Source organism: Apium graveolens, chromosome 8 (genome assembly GCF_009905375.1).
Source record: "Apium graveolens cultivar Ventura chromosome 8, ASM990537v1, whole genome shotgun sequence".
NCBI classification, from domain to species: Eukaryota; Viridiplantae; Streptophyta; class Magnoliopsida; order Apiales; family Apiaceae; genus Apium; species Apium graveolens.
Genome location: NC_133654.1, coordinates 116,095,175 through 116,113,240, shown reverse-complemented (window position 1 = coordinate 116,113,240; position 18,066 = coordinate 116,095,175). Strand labels below are relative to the sequence as shown.

Genomic DNA, 18,066 nt, shown 5'->3' with positions numbered 1-18,066 from the left:
TGATAAATGTTTACTTAATTTCTACAATTGAAACACGAGATTGGAAAATTTAAAATGTCATACATAATAATATAAAAAAAACATCACCTTACGTGGAGAGGGGAGAGAAAGAGGGGCTATGAAAAATTGAACATAAAACAACTTAAAATTGTTCTAGTTACTCATTTGCCCTTATTTAATTATTTATATTATTTTCGCTAATTATTAGATATAATTAAAGAATAAGTAAATATACTTAAATGAATATTGCATGGAAACACTTAGTATTGAAGAGATAATGATCGAATAAAACAAGTCTCAGTTTAAACTACACCAGATGAGATAAACCACGAACTACATCCCTCCTATGCTTTTTCTATCTACCAGAACACCTGCTAGATCACTGTCCGCAGTATGCGTTTGACAGCACCTTGATGAAACACCGTGGGTCTTTCCATAAAATGACTCACCACTCCAACTGCATAAGCCAGGTCTGGACGTGTATGCACTAGGTATCGCATCCCTCCCATTATGTTTTTGTACTCGGTAGCATTAACAGACTTACCTTTCTCATCCTTGTGCAACTGTAGTTTAGGTTCCATGGGAAATTTTGTTGCATTACACTCGTACATGCCTGCTTTCTCCAAGGCTTTCTTTGCATAAGCAACCTATTTGAGCTCGATAAAATCTGGTCCTTGCTCCACTTTCGGTCCGAGATAATAACTTAATTTGCCCAAATCAGACATTTCAAATTCTTGGCTCATCTGCTTCTTGAACTTAACAATATTGCTCACAGTTGTACCTGTGATAATCAAGTCATCTATATAAACATCAACAATCAAAGATTCACGACCTTCCCGTTTTGTGTAGACAACGTTCTCCAATAGACATTTTGCAAAACCAAGCTTCTCGAGACACTTGTTCAGTTGTGTATACCAAGCTCGTGGAGCTTGACGAAGACCATACAAAGCCTTAAACAACCTGTAAACTTTCGTCTCATTCCCTTTTATTAAATAGCCCTCAGGTTGGTTGACATATACCTCCTCGTACAACTTGCCATTGAAGAATGCTGATTTTACGTCGAAGTGATGTACTTCCCATTCATTCTTAGCTGCAAGTGCCAATAGTAGTCTTACGGTTTCCAGCCTCGTTACAGGAGATAAAAACCTCATCATGATCGATACCAAACTTCTGCACATAGCCCTTTGCCACAAGTCTTGCCTTGTGCTTTAATAATTCACCATTCGTGTCTCGTTTTATTTTGTATACCCATTTTAGGTCATTTACACGATGACCAGAAGGCAAATTTGTTAACTTTGATGTCTGATTTCGCTCAATTGTACTGATTTTACAATCCATAGCTTCTCTCCAATGCTGCTCTTTTACAGCATGAAAGTAGCAAGCAGGTTCATCAATTCCTGCTAGTAGTAACTCGTTAGCTATGTCATCACCTTCTGTCTCATTGTATATATCGCTAATGAGTCTGAACTTGCGCGGAGGCTCACATCCATCATATGTTTCATCCAAATCAAGGTGTGACTCGTCTTCTGATCGACCTAGAGTGTTTAGCAGTGCGGAATTTACAATATGTGAGCTCATGGATACCTGTGACATGTCTGGACTAGAAGTTGGTGAATTTTGAGTTGTATTAAAGCTCGATTGTGGTGTTGTCATCCCACTATTTTGATCCTCCTCTTTGGCTTCCATTGATTCGGTGCCAGAGTTTTCTCCTTCAAAAATTTGATCCTCATCCTCATAACCTGTGACCATAATCGTAGAGGGTGGACGAGTTCTTTTAGCATCTTTGGTATCCCAGTTCCAATCTTTTGTTTCCTCGAACACTACATCTCTACTAATATGGATTGTATGTTAGTCCGGATCGTAAAGGAGATACCCTTATATTCCAGCTTCTTCTGCCCGGTTGCACCACACTATTTGATCTGTTGTCGAGCTTCTTTGTATGTTCACTGGGAATTTTTATGTAAGACACACAACCAAAAATCCTCAGGTAATCGAGTTGTGGTTTCTTCTCTGTCCAGGCCTCATATGGTGTTGCCCCTTTTACTGCTTTTGTGGGCACTCGATTTAGTAGATAAACAACATGTCGGATAGCTTCTCCCCACATGTAAGCTGGCAACTTTCTTTCATTCAGCAGGCTTCGTCCCATTGCTACCACAGTTCGATTTTGACGCTCCACGACACCATTTTGTTGTGGAGAATATGGTGACGTGTAATGTCGAGTAATGCCGTTCTGATCGCAGAAATCTTTGAACTCTCGTGAACAGAATTATCCGCCCCTATCAGTCCGTAGAACCCGTATTTCACTTCCGGCTTCTTTCTCCACTATAGCCTTGAATTTTTTGAAATAGCTGAGTGCCTCATCTTTGGTCTTTAGCATATATATATGCCCACATCGCACGGCTGAAATCATCATAAACCCACAAGAACTCACCCTTTATAAGGACCTTACTAGCATTCTCAGATAATTGCCCCAAACTGATTATATTATTGCATAGATTCGGGATAAAATATACTTCTCTCAGCATGCACTTCCTTCCATCCTCGGTTGTGAATATGACTGAGCCTTTTCCCCGGATATTAACCGTGGAACCATCACCAAACCATACTTTTGGTCTCTTTTGGCCTTGCGACATTCATCCTGATAATGTCCGAACACATTGCAATTGAAACAACGAACCTTACTCCTGTCTCTGTAGCCTCAATTGAACTCTCGACCTACTCTTGAAAAGGTACTGTTCACACTACCCTTGCCTGTCCATTTTAACCATTTCTCTCGTATGAGAAGTAGCTGTCCATCTTTACATTCTCCTTCTCCCCACTCTTCTTCGGTTAAGAGAAGTTGTTGTTCTCCACTATTCTCCTTTTGCCCACGCGTTCTTTCCTCGTGATCCTTCAGGGAACCGACTATCTCTTCTATAGACATTTACTCAAGATCACCAAATTGCTCTATGGCTGATACTATCTATAGGAATCTCGCATGTACAGCGTGAATAATCTTTTTAACCATATACGCTTCTTCAATTTTCTCCCCTAAGGCTCTGATATTTGTCACCAGGCCGTTTAATTTCATACAAAACTCATCAAGTTGCTCACTCTCTCTCATAACTAGAGTTTCAAATTTTGACTTGAGTGTCTTAACGTTTTCCTTTTTCACCTTATCTGCGCCTAGGTGGGCTGTCTTGATATCTTCCCACGCCTCCTTGGATGTTTTCTTGTCTGCAATAGATAGAAGTAAGTCCTCAGGAATACCTTGATATATGATGTCCAAAGCTCGTCTATCCACTTTGTCCTCAGCTGGGTTCTTAGGATCCTTGAGTTCGATGGCCTCCCACACGCCATGGGCTTGCATGAATACTCTCATCTTCATGGCCCAGGCTGTGTAGTTGGTTTTTGTGAGCAACAGATAACTTAAACCAAATGAACATTCTTTGCCCTTTGTAGTCGCTTCCATCGCTGTAAGGTGTTGAATACTGGGTTTAGGTGTATAAAGTGTTTGGAGCTCTGATACCAGATATTATATATAATTAAAGAATAAGTAAATATACTTGAAAGAATATTGCATGAAAACACTTAGTATTGAAGGGATAATGATTGAATAAAACAAGTCTGAATTTAAACTACACCAGATGAGATAAACCAGGAACTACATACCTTTTTAACTGAACACCTTATGACCTAATCAAGCCCGTACACCACATTTGTATAACAGACTTTATTTTAAACAAATAAACAAAAATATATAAATAAATTATGTTTAGATTAAATAAATAATCCAACATTAATTATATTTACTTGATTATTTTATGACATATTTATTTAGAATCTATACTAATCAATCATATTTAATGTATAAAATACATTATTTTTTATTTACCCCAACTAAAACACTCCATTTTTCAAATATGGCAGGACTAATTGTATCTAATAAAATTTAATTTTTATAATTACTAATCATTACTAGTCCATATTATATAAACGAATGTCCTTTTTCAACTATAAGATTTTCTTTTTTATTTTTTCAACTAAAATGACACTTTTCGAAAAATATCACGAGCAATTCAATTTAATAAAATAAATATAAATATGATAATAATTAAAAGAGAACCTATTAACTTTTTTAGGTACAATAAATCACCTTTTTTGAATTGCTGTGAAGTATCCTATGGAATTAAAGTTGCAAATTGATGCTGATAAATCAGGTGAACCAGTGAACTCAACATACTACAAGAGCTTAGTGGGTGGTCTTCGTTATTTAGTCTACACTCGACCTGACATTGTGTATGCAGTAGGGGTTGTCTAGAGATATATGGAAAGGCCTACAACACTTCATCTGAATGCTATAAAAAGAATCTGTTGGTATGTGAAGGGTACTTTGCACTGTGGTTTGGTTTACACACAGGGTCATGGCAATTATCTTTTATCTGGTTTCTCTGATAGTGATCTAGCTGGAAATATAGAAGATAGAAAAAGTACATGAGGGATGGCTTTCTACCTTGATGAGAGTCTAATTACTTAGGTCTCATAAAAACAAAGTTCCGTTGCCCTTTCATCTTGTGAGGCGGAGTTCATGGTTGCCACTACTGCAGCGTGTCAAGGAATATGGCTTCAACGAGTGTTCAGTCAAGTTGCTGATATAAAACCAGGTCCAATTGTTCTATACATAGATAATAGGTCAGCCATTGATTTAGAAAAATTCCAGTTTTTCATGGGAGAAGCAAGCACATTGATGTGCGTTATCACTTTATTCGTGATTGTGTTGAGCAGGGGTTGATAGTTATAAAACATGCCACTTCTGCAGCGCAATGCGCATACATATTAACCAAGGCCCTATCTGCAACCAAGTTTGATAATATGAGGGATCTTTTGGGAGTAAAGAATCTTGAGCATGTTCAGATTAAGGGGGAGCATGTTAGGAATTTAATCTAAACATGTCGAGTTTATTTATTTGTGAATAATCCAACGTGTCTTTCAGTGAACGTTGCAGCAGAATAGTCAGTAGTAGTTGCATTTTAGTAGGAAACCAGTTAGATGATCGTGGAGGAAAAATAGGAGTCTGTAGGTGTTTAGATATAATAAGTTTGTGTAACTGCATTTATCAAGTTTTTATCCCAGTTGTTTGCTTTATTCAGAAATCTCATTAGTTTGTTTCCTTGAATATCATTTGTATATCTATCAAAACAGAGGGAGGTGAGGCGAAGCGGAGACAGGAAAACATATATTCATATACGTGTATATTTTATTAGTTAACACAATTAGTTGATTTAGTCATGTATTGTTGCAGTGTTAGTCGATATATTGGATTCATTATTATGCCCCTCGTTATTCTCTAGTAAAGGGTTTATTCAATAATTACAAGTGACTACTAGTAAAGGGTTTATTCAATAATTGTAAGTGTGTAGTCACTGTTTTATCAAATCATCAAATCAAGGTGTTGATGTCAACTACTAAATACATGATCTTGTATGTATATGTCATTTAATTTTTTTTTACTCAATTTGAATATACGTGATTTTGCTATTTATTTATTATAATATTCAACTGTTAATTGGCTTTAAACACCACGTTAATTGTTTATACATATATTTTGCCATCTGATGCTTTAGTTTCAAATTTCATGTTAATCTAAATTATTAAGTTATATTATGTATAGGTAAGCTATTATTTAATTAAAATTAGAATAACTAAAGTATACTATACTAGTATAAGTTCCTGACTAATCAAGTTAGTCAAATCTTTTTGTACAAAATTATAATTTATACTTTTTTATTAATTATAATTTAATTAGGTCATATATATATTAGTTCTCATTAAACTCTTTAATACGGGTGCATGCACTTGTTTGATGGTACTACGAGTTTCATATTAATATTTAATTATTTAAAAAATTTAAAAGGTGAACAATGTTGGTTGTTTTGTTTTTCAATATCTCCGGTAAGTATATATTATTAAGTTAGATGCCAGTATATTATATATATGTTTGTTTTTGTTGTACAAGGGTTGTACAATTAAGTATAGCACTGTGTAGTCTCTTGTCATTACATGAATCATATTTAAGAACATCCGCGAGTAGCATATTTTTTTATTCACCTTGGTAGCTAAACATTAAACGAGTTTGCCAACATATATAGTGCATTAAAAATCTTATGTCTATTATAATTAGAATATTGATAAATAACTAAACAAATTCTTTTTTTATTCTAATTAGTAAATATTAAAAATACTTATTCTAATTTTAATCTCATTATTATTATTATTATTATTATTATTATTAAATTCACGTATATTACATAATAGAGATGGCATCAGAGCCAGGTTCTTTCTTGTAGAAAACCTACTTAGGTTGACTAGTGAGTTTGGGTAGACGATGGGATGGGTAATCTATTTAATTTTGTTTCATTCTGCTATTTATCATTTCATTCTTTTTCATCATTTTGAAATCTATTTGTGACTGATTCATCATATTTATTCTCGTAATCTTCATTCGTTCGTTGTCTTATATTGTAGATGACTCCTACACGCGATCCTTTTCATATTGACCCCGCTCAGCTTACTGGGATGATAGGGCAAGTAGTGGCTCAGGCTGTACAGCATGCTTTGGCAAACCAAGGAAATCAGAATGGCGAGGGAAATCAGAATAGAGAAGGAAATCAGAATGGAGAGGGAAATCAGAATGGACATAGAAATCAGAATGGACAAGGAAATCAGAATGGCAATGGGAATCATAATCAGAACGGTCAAGGCCATCAGTTGGAGCCGTTTATATGGTTGGAGAGGTTTGTGAAGCAGAAACCAGACTCTTTTAGTGTTGCACCGACTCCCATTGATGCTGAAAATTGGATTGTTCACCTCGAGAAGATTTTTGATGCACTGGGTTGTGATGAGATTCAGAAGGTAAGGTTACCTGTGTATATGTTGGAGGGGGATATTCGGTGGTGGTGGAGAGGAGTGAAAGCTACTAGAGGGGAGATGTATGCAGAGGCTTTGTAATGACAGGGATTCAAGGAGGTATTCTATGAGCAGTACTTCTCTAATGTTGATAGGGAGGCTTATTTGAGGGAGTTTCATTCTATTGCGCAGCACCATGATGAGAGCATTATTGATTATATGGCGAGGTTTATAAGGTTGGCTGGATTTGCTGGGACAGTTGCAGGTATTGCTGCGCAGCAGGATGATAAATTTAAATGGGGGTTGAAGTCTTATCAGAGGGGCTCCATAATTTCTTTTAAATTTGATAATGTGGAAGAAGCGGCTGATGCAGCAAAGGATGTTGAGAAAGAGCGCATAGATTTCAGGACTTCCAGGTCTAACATTTGTAGCAAAAGGACTAGGGATGATCAGGGTTTTGTATAAGGTAGATTGTGGTATGGAGGTCACAGTGGTTAGCAGGGACAGTGGCGCGGACAGAATCAGAATAGGGGTGGTCAGTCATTCCATGGCCGGAATCAGTATGTTGGTCAACAGTTTCAATAACAGAAGCAGCTTAGGCAGTGGCAGAATCGAGAACAGGGTCAGAGTCGTTACTCAGTGTATGGGGGATATCCCAATATAATTCCAGTGGCTCCTTGTGCTATATGTGGTGGACATCATCCAGGTAGAGTTTGTTACAGACAGACTGGGGCTTGTTTCTTGTGCGGTAGCATGTCCCATCGGGCAAATGACTGTATAGTGTCCCGCAACACTGGTGGAGGAGGAACTGGCGGTGGTAGTGGCAGTGGCAGTCAGCAGAATCATATAGCCAGAGTGTTTGCATTGACTGCAAATCAGGCAGTAGCTAATTCATGTACCGTTTCAGGAACACTTCTTATTGGTAGACGTGATGCTTATGTGTTATTTGATACTGGTTTGACCCATTATGTTGTGTCTTTATCATTTGTTCGTCATCTTGGCATTGCACCTTCATTATTTTATCCTCATATGTCTATTGTTACCCCGATGGGGAATTCTGTTATTATATTTGATATATATTAAGAGTTTCCAATAGTTGTTGGAGATAGAAATCATAAGGTTAACTTGCTTCCAATGGAGATGCACGACTTTGACATTATCTTGGGCATGGATTGGTTGAGTGAACATCGTGCCACAATTGATTGTCAAGGAAAAAGGGTGATCTTTGGGGATGCAGGTAAACCAGAATTTGTATACCAAGGGACTCAGCCGAAGGGGGAGGTTAAATTAATTTATGCTCTAAAGGCGAGTAAATTGTTGTCTAAGGGTTGTAATGGCTACCTTGCTTTCGTGAAGGTTACATCGAACGATGAACCTCACATCAAGGATTATCCAGTTGTCAGGGAGTATGAAGATGTGTTCCCCGATGAGCTACCAGGTTTGCCGCCACATAGAGAGGTGGAGTTTACTATTGAACTTGTTCCGGGTGCTGAGCCTATTTATAAGGTGCCTTACCGGATGACGCCACTTGAGTTACAAGAATTGAAGGAGCAATTGCTGGAGTTGTTGGATAGGAGATTTATTAGGAAAAGTGTGTCTCTGTGGGGAGCTCCTGTATTGTTTTTGAAGAAGAAGGATGGTTCCATAAGTTTGTGTATTGATTATAGGGAGTTGAATAAGGTGACTGTCAGAAACAGGTATCCTTTGCCACACATTGATGACTTGTTTGATCAGTTGTAAGGGGCGAAGTACTTTTCGAAGATAGATTTGAGATCTGGTTACCATCAGTTACGAGTTAGAGAGGAAGACATTCTGAAGACTGTATTTCGCAGTCGTTATGATCATTATGAGTTTCGCTTGATGTCCTTTGGGTTGACGAATGCACCAGCGGTATATATGGATTTGATGAATCAGGTCTTTCATGATTATCTGGATAAATTTATGGTGGTCCTCATCGATGATATCTTGATATACTCTAGGAGCAGAGAGGAGCATAAGGAGCATTTACGTACTTTACTTGAGATTTTGAGGGAGAAGAAGTTGTTTGTGAAATTTTCTAAGTGAGAATTCCAGTTGGAGGAAGTGGCATTCTTGGGACATATTGTGTCTGGTAGGGGCATTGAGTTGGATCCTACGAAAGTCGAGCCTATTACTAATTGGCCCAGACCTAGCATTGTGACGGAGGTGAGGAGTTTCTTTGGTTTAGCAGGTTATTATAGGCGTTTTGTGGAAGGTTTCTCTTCCATAGCTTTACCATTGACTCAGCTCATGAGGAAGGGCATTAAGTTTGAGTGGAATGATGATCGTGAGAAGAGCTTTCAAGAGTTGAAGAAGAGGTTGGTGTCTGCTTCAATACTTGTGTTGCCATCAGGGAGTGGAGGTTTTCAGGTTTATAGTGATACTTCTAAGAGAGGATTGGGGTGTTCTTATGTAGCATGGGAAAATGATTTCTTACGCCTCTAGGCAACTTAAAACTTATGAGGTGAACTATCCTACCCATGACTTGGAGTTAGCGACTGTGGTCTTTGATTGAAAAATTTAGAGGCATTATTATATAGAGAGACTTGTGATCTTTGAATGAAAAATTTGGAGGCATTATTGTATGGAGAGACTTGTGACATCTTTATGATCACAAGAGTCTCAAATACATTTTTACCCAAAAGGAGCTTAATATGAGGCAACGAAGGTGGCTTGAACTTCTTAAGGATTATGATGCTAATATTCAGTATCATCCAGGAAAGGCGAATGTAGTGGAAGACGCTCTAAGTAGGAAGAATTTGGGGAGTGTTGCAGCTTTCATTACTCAGCCGCACCTTATTTCAGATTTGGAGCGATTGGGCATTGAGTGGTATGTTAGAGGGTCAGGAGGTAGCATTGCATGTTTGAAGGTGGAACCGAATCATGTTTCAAGGGTTAAGGAAGCTGAGAAGAATGATTCAGGTTTGGAAGCTATTAGATCCGAGGTGGCTGGTGGAAAGCAAACACATTTTTGTGTTAATGAAGAAGGTGTGATATGGTGGGGTGGAAAATTGTGTGGGCCCACAGACCCGACTATTCATGAGGAAATTTTAAAGGAGGCTCATAGTTCTTCATTCTCTATCCCTCCAGGTTCCACCAAGATGTATAGGGATTTGAAGAACCACTTTTGGTTGAGTGGAATGAAGGGAGATATAGCAGAATTTGTGGGAAAATGTCTTATATGTTGACAAGTGAAGATAGACCATCAGAGGCCTAGTGGATTGTTGCAGCAACTAGATATTCCAGTTTGGAAGTGGGAAAACATTACTATGGATTTTGTGACTCATTTGCCGAGGACTTTCAAGAAGAACGATGTCATATCGGTGGTGGTTGATAGACTTACTAAGTCCACTCACTTTTTACCTATTAGAGAGACTACTCCTGTTCATGAGTTGGCAGAGATTTTTCAGCGTGATATTGTTAGACTTCATGGTGTTCCTGTGTCGATAGTTTCTGACAAGGATATGAGATTTACATCGCATTTTTGGAAGGGATTCCAACAGGCTTAGGGTACGAGGCTTAATTTTAGTACAGCTTATCATCCGCAGACCGATGGACAGTAAGAGCGGACGATTCAGACATTGTCGGATATGTTGAGGGCATGTGCCTTGGAGTGGACAGGTGACTGGGATAAATATTTATATCAAGTTGAGTTTGCGTACAATAATAGTTGGCACACGAGTATTGTATGCCACCATTTGAGGCTTTGTATGGTAGGAAGTCTAGGGCACCATCTTGTTTGGATGAGGTTGGTGAGAGAGTAATTGAGGGGCCAGAGTTGGTTAGAATCACTAATGAGAAGGTGGAGAAAGTTAAATAAAGTTTGAAGGAAGCTCAATCTCGTCAAAAGAGTTATGCGGATCAACATCGAAAGTTTGGTGGATTTGAGCCAGGTGATCATGTGTTCTCGAAGGTATCGCCTTGTAAGGGTGTGAAGCATTTTGGTATAAAAGGGAAGTTCAACCCGAGATATGTTGGACCTTTTGATATTATGGAGAAAGTGGGGGAAGTTTCTTATAAAGTTGCGTTACCACCACAACTATCTCATGTGCATAATGTGTTTCACGTGTCTGTTTTGAGGGGCTACAAATATCATCCATTGCACATAGTTCAGTATCCATTGCATAAGATTAGAGAGGACCTTTCATGCGAGGAAGAAGTTGAGGCTATCTTAACTCGAGAGGAGCGAGTTTTGAGGAAGAACACAATTCCGTTTGTGAAAGTTTTGTGGAAAAATCATTCGGAGAGAGAGGCTACTTGGGAATTAGAAGAATCTATTCGTGAGAAATATCCGTATTTATTCGATTCAGGTACGAGTATTTATTTTCGTTTGATTCCGGGGACGGAATCCTTTTTAAGGGGGTATATATGTAATATACGTGAATTTAATAATAATAATAATGAGATTAAAATTAGAATAAGTGTTTTTAATATTTACTAATTAGAATAGAAAAAGAATTTGTTTAGTTGTTTATTAATATTCTAATTATAATAGACATAAGATTTTTAATGCACTATATATGTTGGCAAACTCGTTTACTGTTTAGCTACCAAGGTTAATAAAAAAACCTAAAGAAAAGTGCGGTTGTGGAGAGAGAGAGGTGAGACAAAACAGAGGGAGGTGAGGCGAAGCAGAGAGAGAGCAAAACAGGTATTCACATACGTGTATATTTTATTAGTTAACACAATTAGTTGATTGAGTCATGTATTGTTGTAGTGTTAGTCGAGATATTGGATTCATTATTATGCCCCCTCTCTATTCTCTAGTAAAGGGTATTCACATACGTGTATATTTTATTAGTTAACATAATTAGTTGATTGAGTCATGTATTGTTGCAGTGTTAGTCGAGATATTTGATTCATTATTATGCCCCCTCTCTATTCTCTAGTAATGGGTTTATTCAATAATTGCAAGTCTGTAGTCACTGTGTTATCAAATCATCAAATCAAGGTGTTGATGTCAACTACTAAATACATGCTCTGGTATGTATATGTCATGTAATTTTTCTTTACTCAATTTGAATATACGTGATTTTGCTATTTATTTATTATAATATTCTAGTGTTAATGGGCTTTAAACATTATGTTAATTGTTTATACATATATTTTGCCATCTGATGCTTTAGTTTCAAATTTCATGTTGATCTAAATTATTAAGTTATATTATGTATATGTAAGCTATTATTTAATTGAAATTGGATTAACTAAAGTATACTATACTAGTATAAGTTCGTGACTAATCAAGTTAGTCAAATCTTTTTGTACAAAATTATAATTTATACTTTTTTTATTAATTGAAATTTAATTAGGTCATATATATATATATATATATTAGTTCTCATTAAACTCTTTAATTTGGGTGCATGTACTTATTTTATGGTACTACTAGTTTCATATTAATATTTAATTATTTAAAAAATTTAAAAGGTGAACAATGTTGGTTGTTTTGTTTTTTATTATCTGGGGTAAGTACATATTATTATGTTATATATATGTTTGTTTTTGGTGTACAAGGTGTGTACAATTAAGTATAGCACTGTGTAGTCTATGGCCCTTACATGAATCATGTTTAAGAACATCCGCGAGTAGCATATTTTTTATTAATTTTATTTTTGATTAATTGCTAATTAATTTAAGAAGGAACTATATTAAAAATAAATTTATAATTTTGTAATTTAGATCAGGGGCCGGGAAACTAGCCGATCATTTGTGAATTTCATTAGGGACTTTAGTTGCGATATTCGAGGTACGGATTATGTCTCCTTTTTGTTCAGCGCTCCTCTTATTAGAAATTTAATATCTCTGCTTTGTTGAATTTCATATCGTATTCACTCCGTTCAATTTTTTTGAATATTTTGATTTCTGAAAATTATTTTTGAAGTTTGTTTGGAAATTTATAAATATTTGTTTATGCGATTTTCAAAATTATTTATGACGCCCTCTGTTTTGAAAATCTGAATTATTTATCTCAGGTGATTTTAAATTTTGCGAGAATATTTTTATTTTGAACCCTTAGTGTGATTTAGGGTATAATGACTTAACCAGCTGTAGAGGTACTACAACCATGTCATTGCGGTACCAGTGACATGACACTTCCGTGACAGTGCGATTGGTCACGGCGTATCCTTGTGTAAGCTCTTGGGAGGAGCTTTTGCGCATTTGATATTTGTTCAGGATACGTGTGTGCACCCATAGTATGATTTGTGATTTGATTATGGTGACCTTGTATATGCCGTACATGTTATCCATTCTGTTGCACACATTAGGTACCCTATGATGCGTGTATTTGTATCTGTTCTGATCTCGGTATGCATTATCTTAACCCGTCGTTGCTTCAACCTTACTTATTTATAAAATTATTGTTTTATTATAAATTGTTGATTATTTATTTCTGATCTCTTATTTTATAAATTGTATTCCAAATCCGTAGTGGGCTTTTGGCTCATGCCGTTTTTTTTTCTAGCAGGTGTTTAGGGGGATCTGGGACTGTGCGATGGAGATTTCAGATTTTATCACTATCTAGATTTAATTATTTATTTAGAGATTTCAATATTTATATTATTGGTTTAGACAGTTTGGAAATTTAATATTATTTTGGAGATTTTAAATCGTTTAATTATTGTTTAGAAATATATTAGTGTTCTGTTTGCAGGTTTATCGATTTTAAGAAATTTCTCCTTTTATTATTAAAAGGGGTTACAAATAAGCTTTCAAGACTTTGACCATGTATTAGGAAATGTCAATAAGTTGTAATTTTTTTAGCAATTCACAAGTTAGTCATGATTATTGATCGTACTTGTGAATTAATTTCTTAACTTTATCACAACCAATGTGAGCAATAAAATATACTATCATGTGCAAAGAAAATATGACTAATTTGTAGTGCTCCTACACATATTAATTCCATGAATCTACCTCAATTATAGTGATAAACCAATATTTTTGCACATAAGTAAAAAGGTAAGAACATGAGGGGTTTCTTTCCAGATCACTGTTAGGGGACTAAAAATACCTTTGGGTACATATTAATATTCAAGAAAAAAGAGATATTAGAGATAAGTGACATAATAAAATATTAAAAAAATTATCATATGTTTTTTTTAAGGCATGTTCACTGACTTTCAAATATAGTCATTTGAATTTTTCAATCATATCATTTTTACAATGAGGGGTTATAATACATACAATGAGGGGTTATAATCCTTTAAAAATTAGAGAGGATATTCATACTTCACCAACTATTAAAGCCTCCACTCCAACAAAACTCATAAAATATTTAAAAGAATTATAAATTTTGATAAATGTTTACTAAGTTCTACAATTGGAAAAGGAGATTGGAAAATTTAAAATGTCGTACATAATAATATAAAACAAACATGGCCTTATCGTGAGGGGACACAAAGAGGGGCTATAAAAAATTGAACATAAAACAACTTAAAATTGTTCTAGTTACTTATTTGCCCTTATTTAATGATAAATATTACTTTCACTAATCATATTTACTTGATTATTTTTTGACATATTTATTTCGAATCTATATTAATCAATTCTATTTAGTGTATAAAACACATTATTTGTTATTTTTCCCAACTAAAATACTCCATTTTTCAAATATGTCACGGCTAACTCTATCTAATGAAATTAAATTTTATAATTACTAATCATTACTAGTCTATACTATATAAACCAATGACCTTTTTCAACTATAAAATTATCTTTTTTATTTTTCCAACTAAAATGACACTTTTCCAAAAATATCACGAGCAATTCTATTTAATAAAATAAATATAAACATTATAATAATTAACCAATAACCAATTAACTTTTTTTAGGTACCACAAACCACCTTTTTTGAAATAACACGCGTAATTCTTTTTAATTTTTATTTAAATATTAAATTAAAAAAATTATATAATATTAAAACATATATGTATATAGTAGAATATACTATGCTGTAATAGACCAAAAATTAAAAATTTAATTAATTATTTTTACTATTTATTTTTATGATTTTTTCCCTAAACAAGTATAAGCATATATTTAGAACTAGTTAACTGAGAAATTTTTTTAATTATGGAAAGTTATCCTATTTAAAACTCATATATTATTTAAATTTAAAATAAGTATAAAACTAAGTTATTCTATTTTATTTTTTTTTTGAAATAAAAGACTTTCATTACTACTTCAAATCATTCAGAATAATCTCCACCAAATGGGTAGGAGGAGATGTAAACACAATAAAGTAATTTAAAGAACAGGGAACTCTTGCTAAAAAGTGAGCTACCCTATTAGCTTGCTTTCGAACATGACAAAGACGAACATGGGGGGACTGTCGAAGAAGCAGCCTGCAATGCTCCAGCACATGACCAACTTCAAGCAAATTCACCGTACCACCCAACACAGCTCTCGTCACCAACAACGAGTCAGTTTTGAGAGTCACCCTTCTCTCCGGTTGCTCCTTCATCCAAGATAATGCCTCCCTCACACCTATGCTTTCAGCTTCCATTACAGTTGCAGGACGAGGAAGAGAGATGCATTTCCCGGCTACAAAACTGCCCTCCTGATCTCGAAGAACCATACCTACAGAGAAAGACCTTTGATCTGGGAAAAATGAAGCGTCCACATTGAGTTTCAGCTCCCCTGGGTCCGGAGGTTGCCATTTCTTCAGAATGCTAACCCCAGTATTGCTCATTGTCCTCTCAGTACCCCCTGATTTACGAGCAGACTTCCAATCCTTGTACATTCTAAAAGTGCTCTCCATGGCTATGCTTGGGTTTATAAATTGGTTTTACCAGACTCGTTTATTCCTCCAATTCCATATTCCCCATAACACAAGACAGATAGCCACAATCTCCTCATGCTTTGCACTCGCCAATTTCCGAAGAAGCCAATCTGTAACTGAATGCACTTCCCCCATGTCATATCTAAGATCCACCGATTGCCAACAAGAATCAGCAAATTGACAGAGAAAAAATAGATGAAGAAGTTGCTCTGCATTGTTGTTGCACATAGGACATGTATCTGGTACGTTAACTCCTTTACCTCTCAGCCTATCGCGAATAGGAACATTATTTCTGCAGAATCTCCACACAAAAATTTTCACCTTATGCGGAATAGATAAACGCCAAATTCGTCTCCAGCCTTCTGATTGAGCACATCCAGAATCACCAGCATAAAGGTTTTGCCAAACATAGTATCCAGTCTTCACACTATATATCCCATCAATCGACTTGGACCATACTATTCGATCTTCAACTTGACGTTGTGGCACATTCGTTGCCAGAATAGCTAAAGCATCACCACTACTGAATGACTCACGAACTCTCACAGGATCCCAGGTTTTTGAATCCGGATAAAAAAGAGTTGCCACCTTCTCTTGACGACCCTCATACATCTGCAGATTATCAACCTTGAAATTCGGCTTCTGAGCTAGCCAAGGATCTCTTGTCGCTGTTACTGATTGACCATCACCAACTACCCAACGGTAGCCTGCAGATAACTTTTCTTTTGCTTGCCAAATGCTCATCCACACAAAAATGGGGTTTATACCTTTCCTAGCCTCCAGAATACTACTATCTGAGAAATAACGCGCTTTTAATACCCGAGTTACCAAAAGCTCCGGGTTTTGAATGCACCTCCATATATGCTTTCCTAACAAGGCTATATTGAAACCATACATGTTTTTGAACCCCATACCCCCCTTATATTTTGGTTTCGACATTGCATCCCATGATAGCCATTTCAATCCCTTGCTCCCAGCAGATCCTGAACTCCACCAATACGCATTAAATTGCCGTTCAATATCCTGTATCATAGTTTTGGGCAGCAAAAAGCACATCATACAATAAGATGGCAAAGATTGAGCCACATTCCTAATAAGAACTGTCTTCCCTGCTCGGGAGATTGGCTTAGCCTTCCAACTATCAATGCACTTACAAACTCTTTCCTTCACAAAACCAAGAACTCTTATCTTCGATCGTCCTATAAGAGAAGGCAACCCCAAGTAGTTACTTGTTGTAATATCTCCATGAACACCTAGAATTCCTGATATTTCCTCCTGCATACTCGATCTAACATTTGCACTGTAAAACACCCCTGATTTCAAGTAATTCACCGACTGCCCTGAACTATCTGTATAATCATTCAAGATACCTTTAACTCGAAGAGCCTCCTCCCTCGTAGCTTTGAAAAAAAGGAAACTATCATCTGCAAAGAGGAGATGAGTTATTTCCGGAGCAGCTGTACAGACACGACCACCATGAATATGTCCCTCCTCTACCGCAGCATTTAACAAATTCGACAGCCCTTCTACACAGAAGAGAAACAAGTACGGTGAGAGTGGGTCTCCCTGCCGCAGCCCTCTCTTAGGAATTATTGGGCCTACAGACATACCGTTGAAACACACCTCATATGACACAGTAGTAACACAGCGCATAACCCAACTAATCCATTTCGAACTAAAACCAAGAGCTTGCATCCTGTTCTTCAAATAGTCCCAATTCACCCTATCATAAGCTTTACTAATGTCTAGCTTTAGAGCCACCTCCCCTTCACTACTCCGTTTGTCCCCTTTCATGTGATGAATCAATTCAAATGCTACCACTACATTATCCGTAATACATCTACACGGTACAAATGCTGATTGATGATCCGAGATAAGAGCAGGTAACACATGCTTCAACCTATTTGCTAGGACTTTAGCCATAATCTTGTATAACACATTACATAAGGCTATAAGCCTAAAATCCTTAAGAGAATATGCACTATCTTTTTTAGGAATCAAAACAATATTGGTATGATTTAAATCAGCCGGGAATGAAGTACCTTGCAACCAGTCACGACAGCATTCAAAAACATCATTACCTAACACCTTCCAAAAGTTTTAATAGAAAGATGGGTTCAATCCATCCGGTCCTGACGCTTTGTTGGGATGCATTTGGTTCATAGCCTCCGTAATAGCCTAAGTTATTCTATTTAAAACTCATATATTTTTCAAATTTAAAATAAGTATAAAACTAACGTATAAAATATTAAAATTCCCCTCATATAAATGAGAGGACACAATAAATATCCATCGAAATATAAATATATATATGTATATGTATTAACATTTAGCCATTTTTCATCCTCTATAAGAAAAAAAATATTTTTATGGTACGGTTT

At 36.1% G+C, this 18,066-nt stretch overlaps 1 protein-coding gene across 1 annotated transcript; it reads left to right on the top strand.

The window, feature by feature from the left end:
* Positions 1–8,019: 8,019 nt before the first annotated feature.
* LOC141679882 (uncharacterized) lies at positions 8,020–10,091 on the top strand. The gene is made up of 3 exons (XM_074486253.1): positions 8,020–8,499; positions 8,959–9,190; positions 9,622–10,091. The coding sequence occupies exons 1-3, from the start codon at positions 8,020–8,022 to the stop codon at positions 10,089–10,091; spliced, it is 1,182 nt and encodes a 393-aa protein (XP_074342354.1).
* Positions 10,092–18,066: the final 7,975 nt, after the last annotated feature.

Coding starts and splice junctions, on each gene's coding strand:
- LOC141679882 (XM_074486253.1), top strand. CDS start 8,020: ATGGAGATGCACGACTTTGACATTATCTTGGGCATGGATTGGTTGAGT. Junction 8,500..8,958: donor TGTCTCTGTGGGGAGCTCCT/GTATTGTTTTTG, acceptor TGAGAATTCCAG/TTGGAGGAAGTGGCATTCTT. Junction 9,191..9,621: donor GTTTGAGTGGAATGATGATC/GTGAGAAGAGCT, acceptor AGTATCATCCAG/GAAAGGCGAATGTAGTGGAA.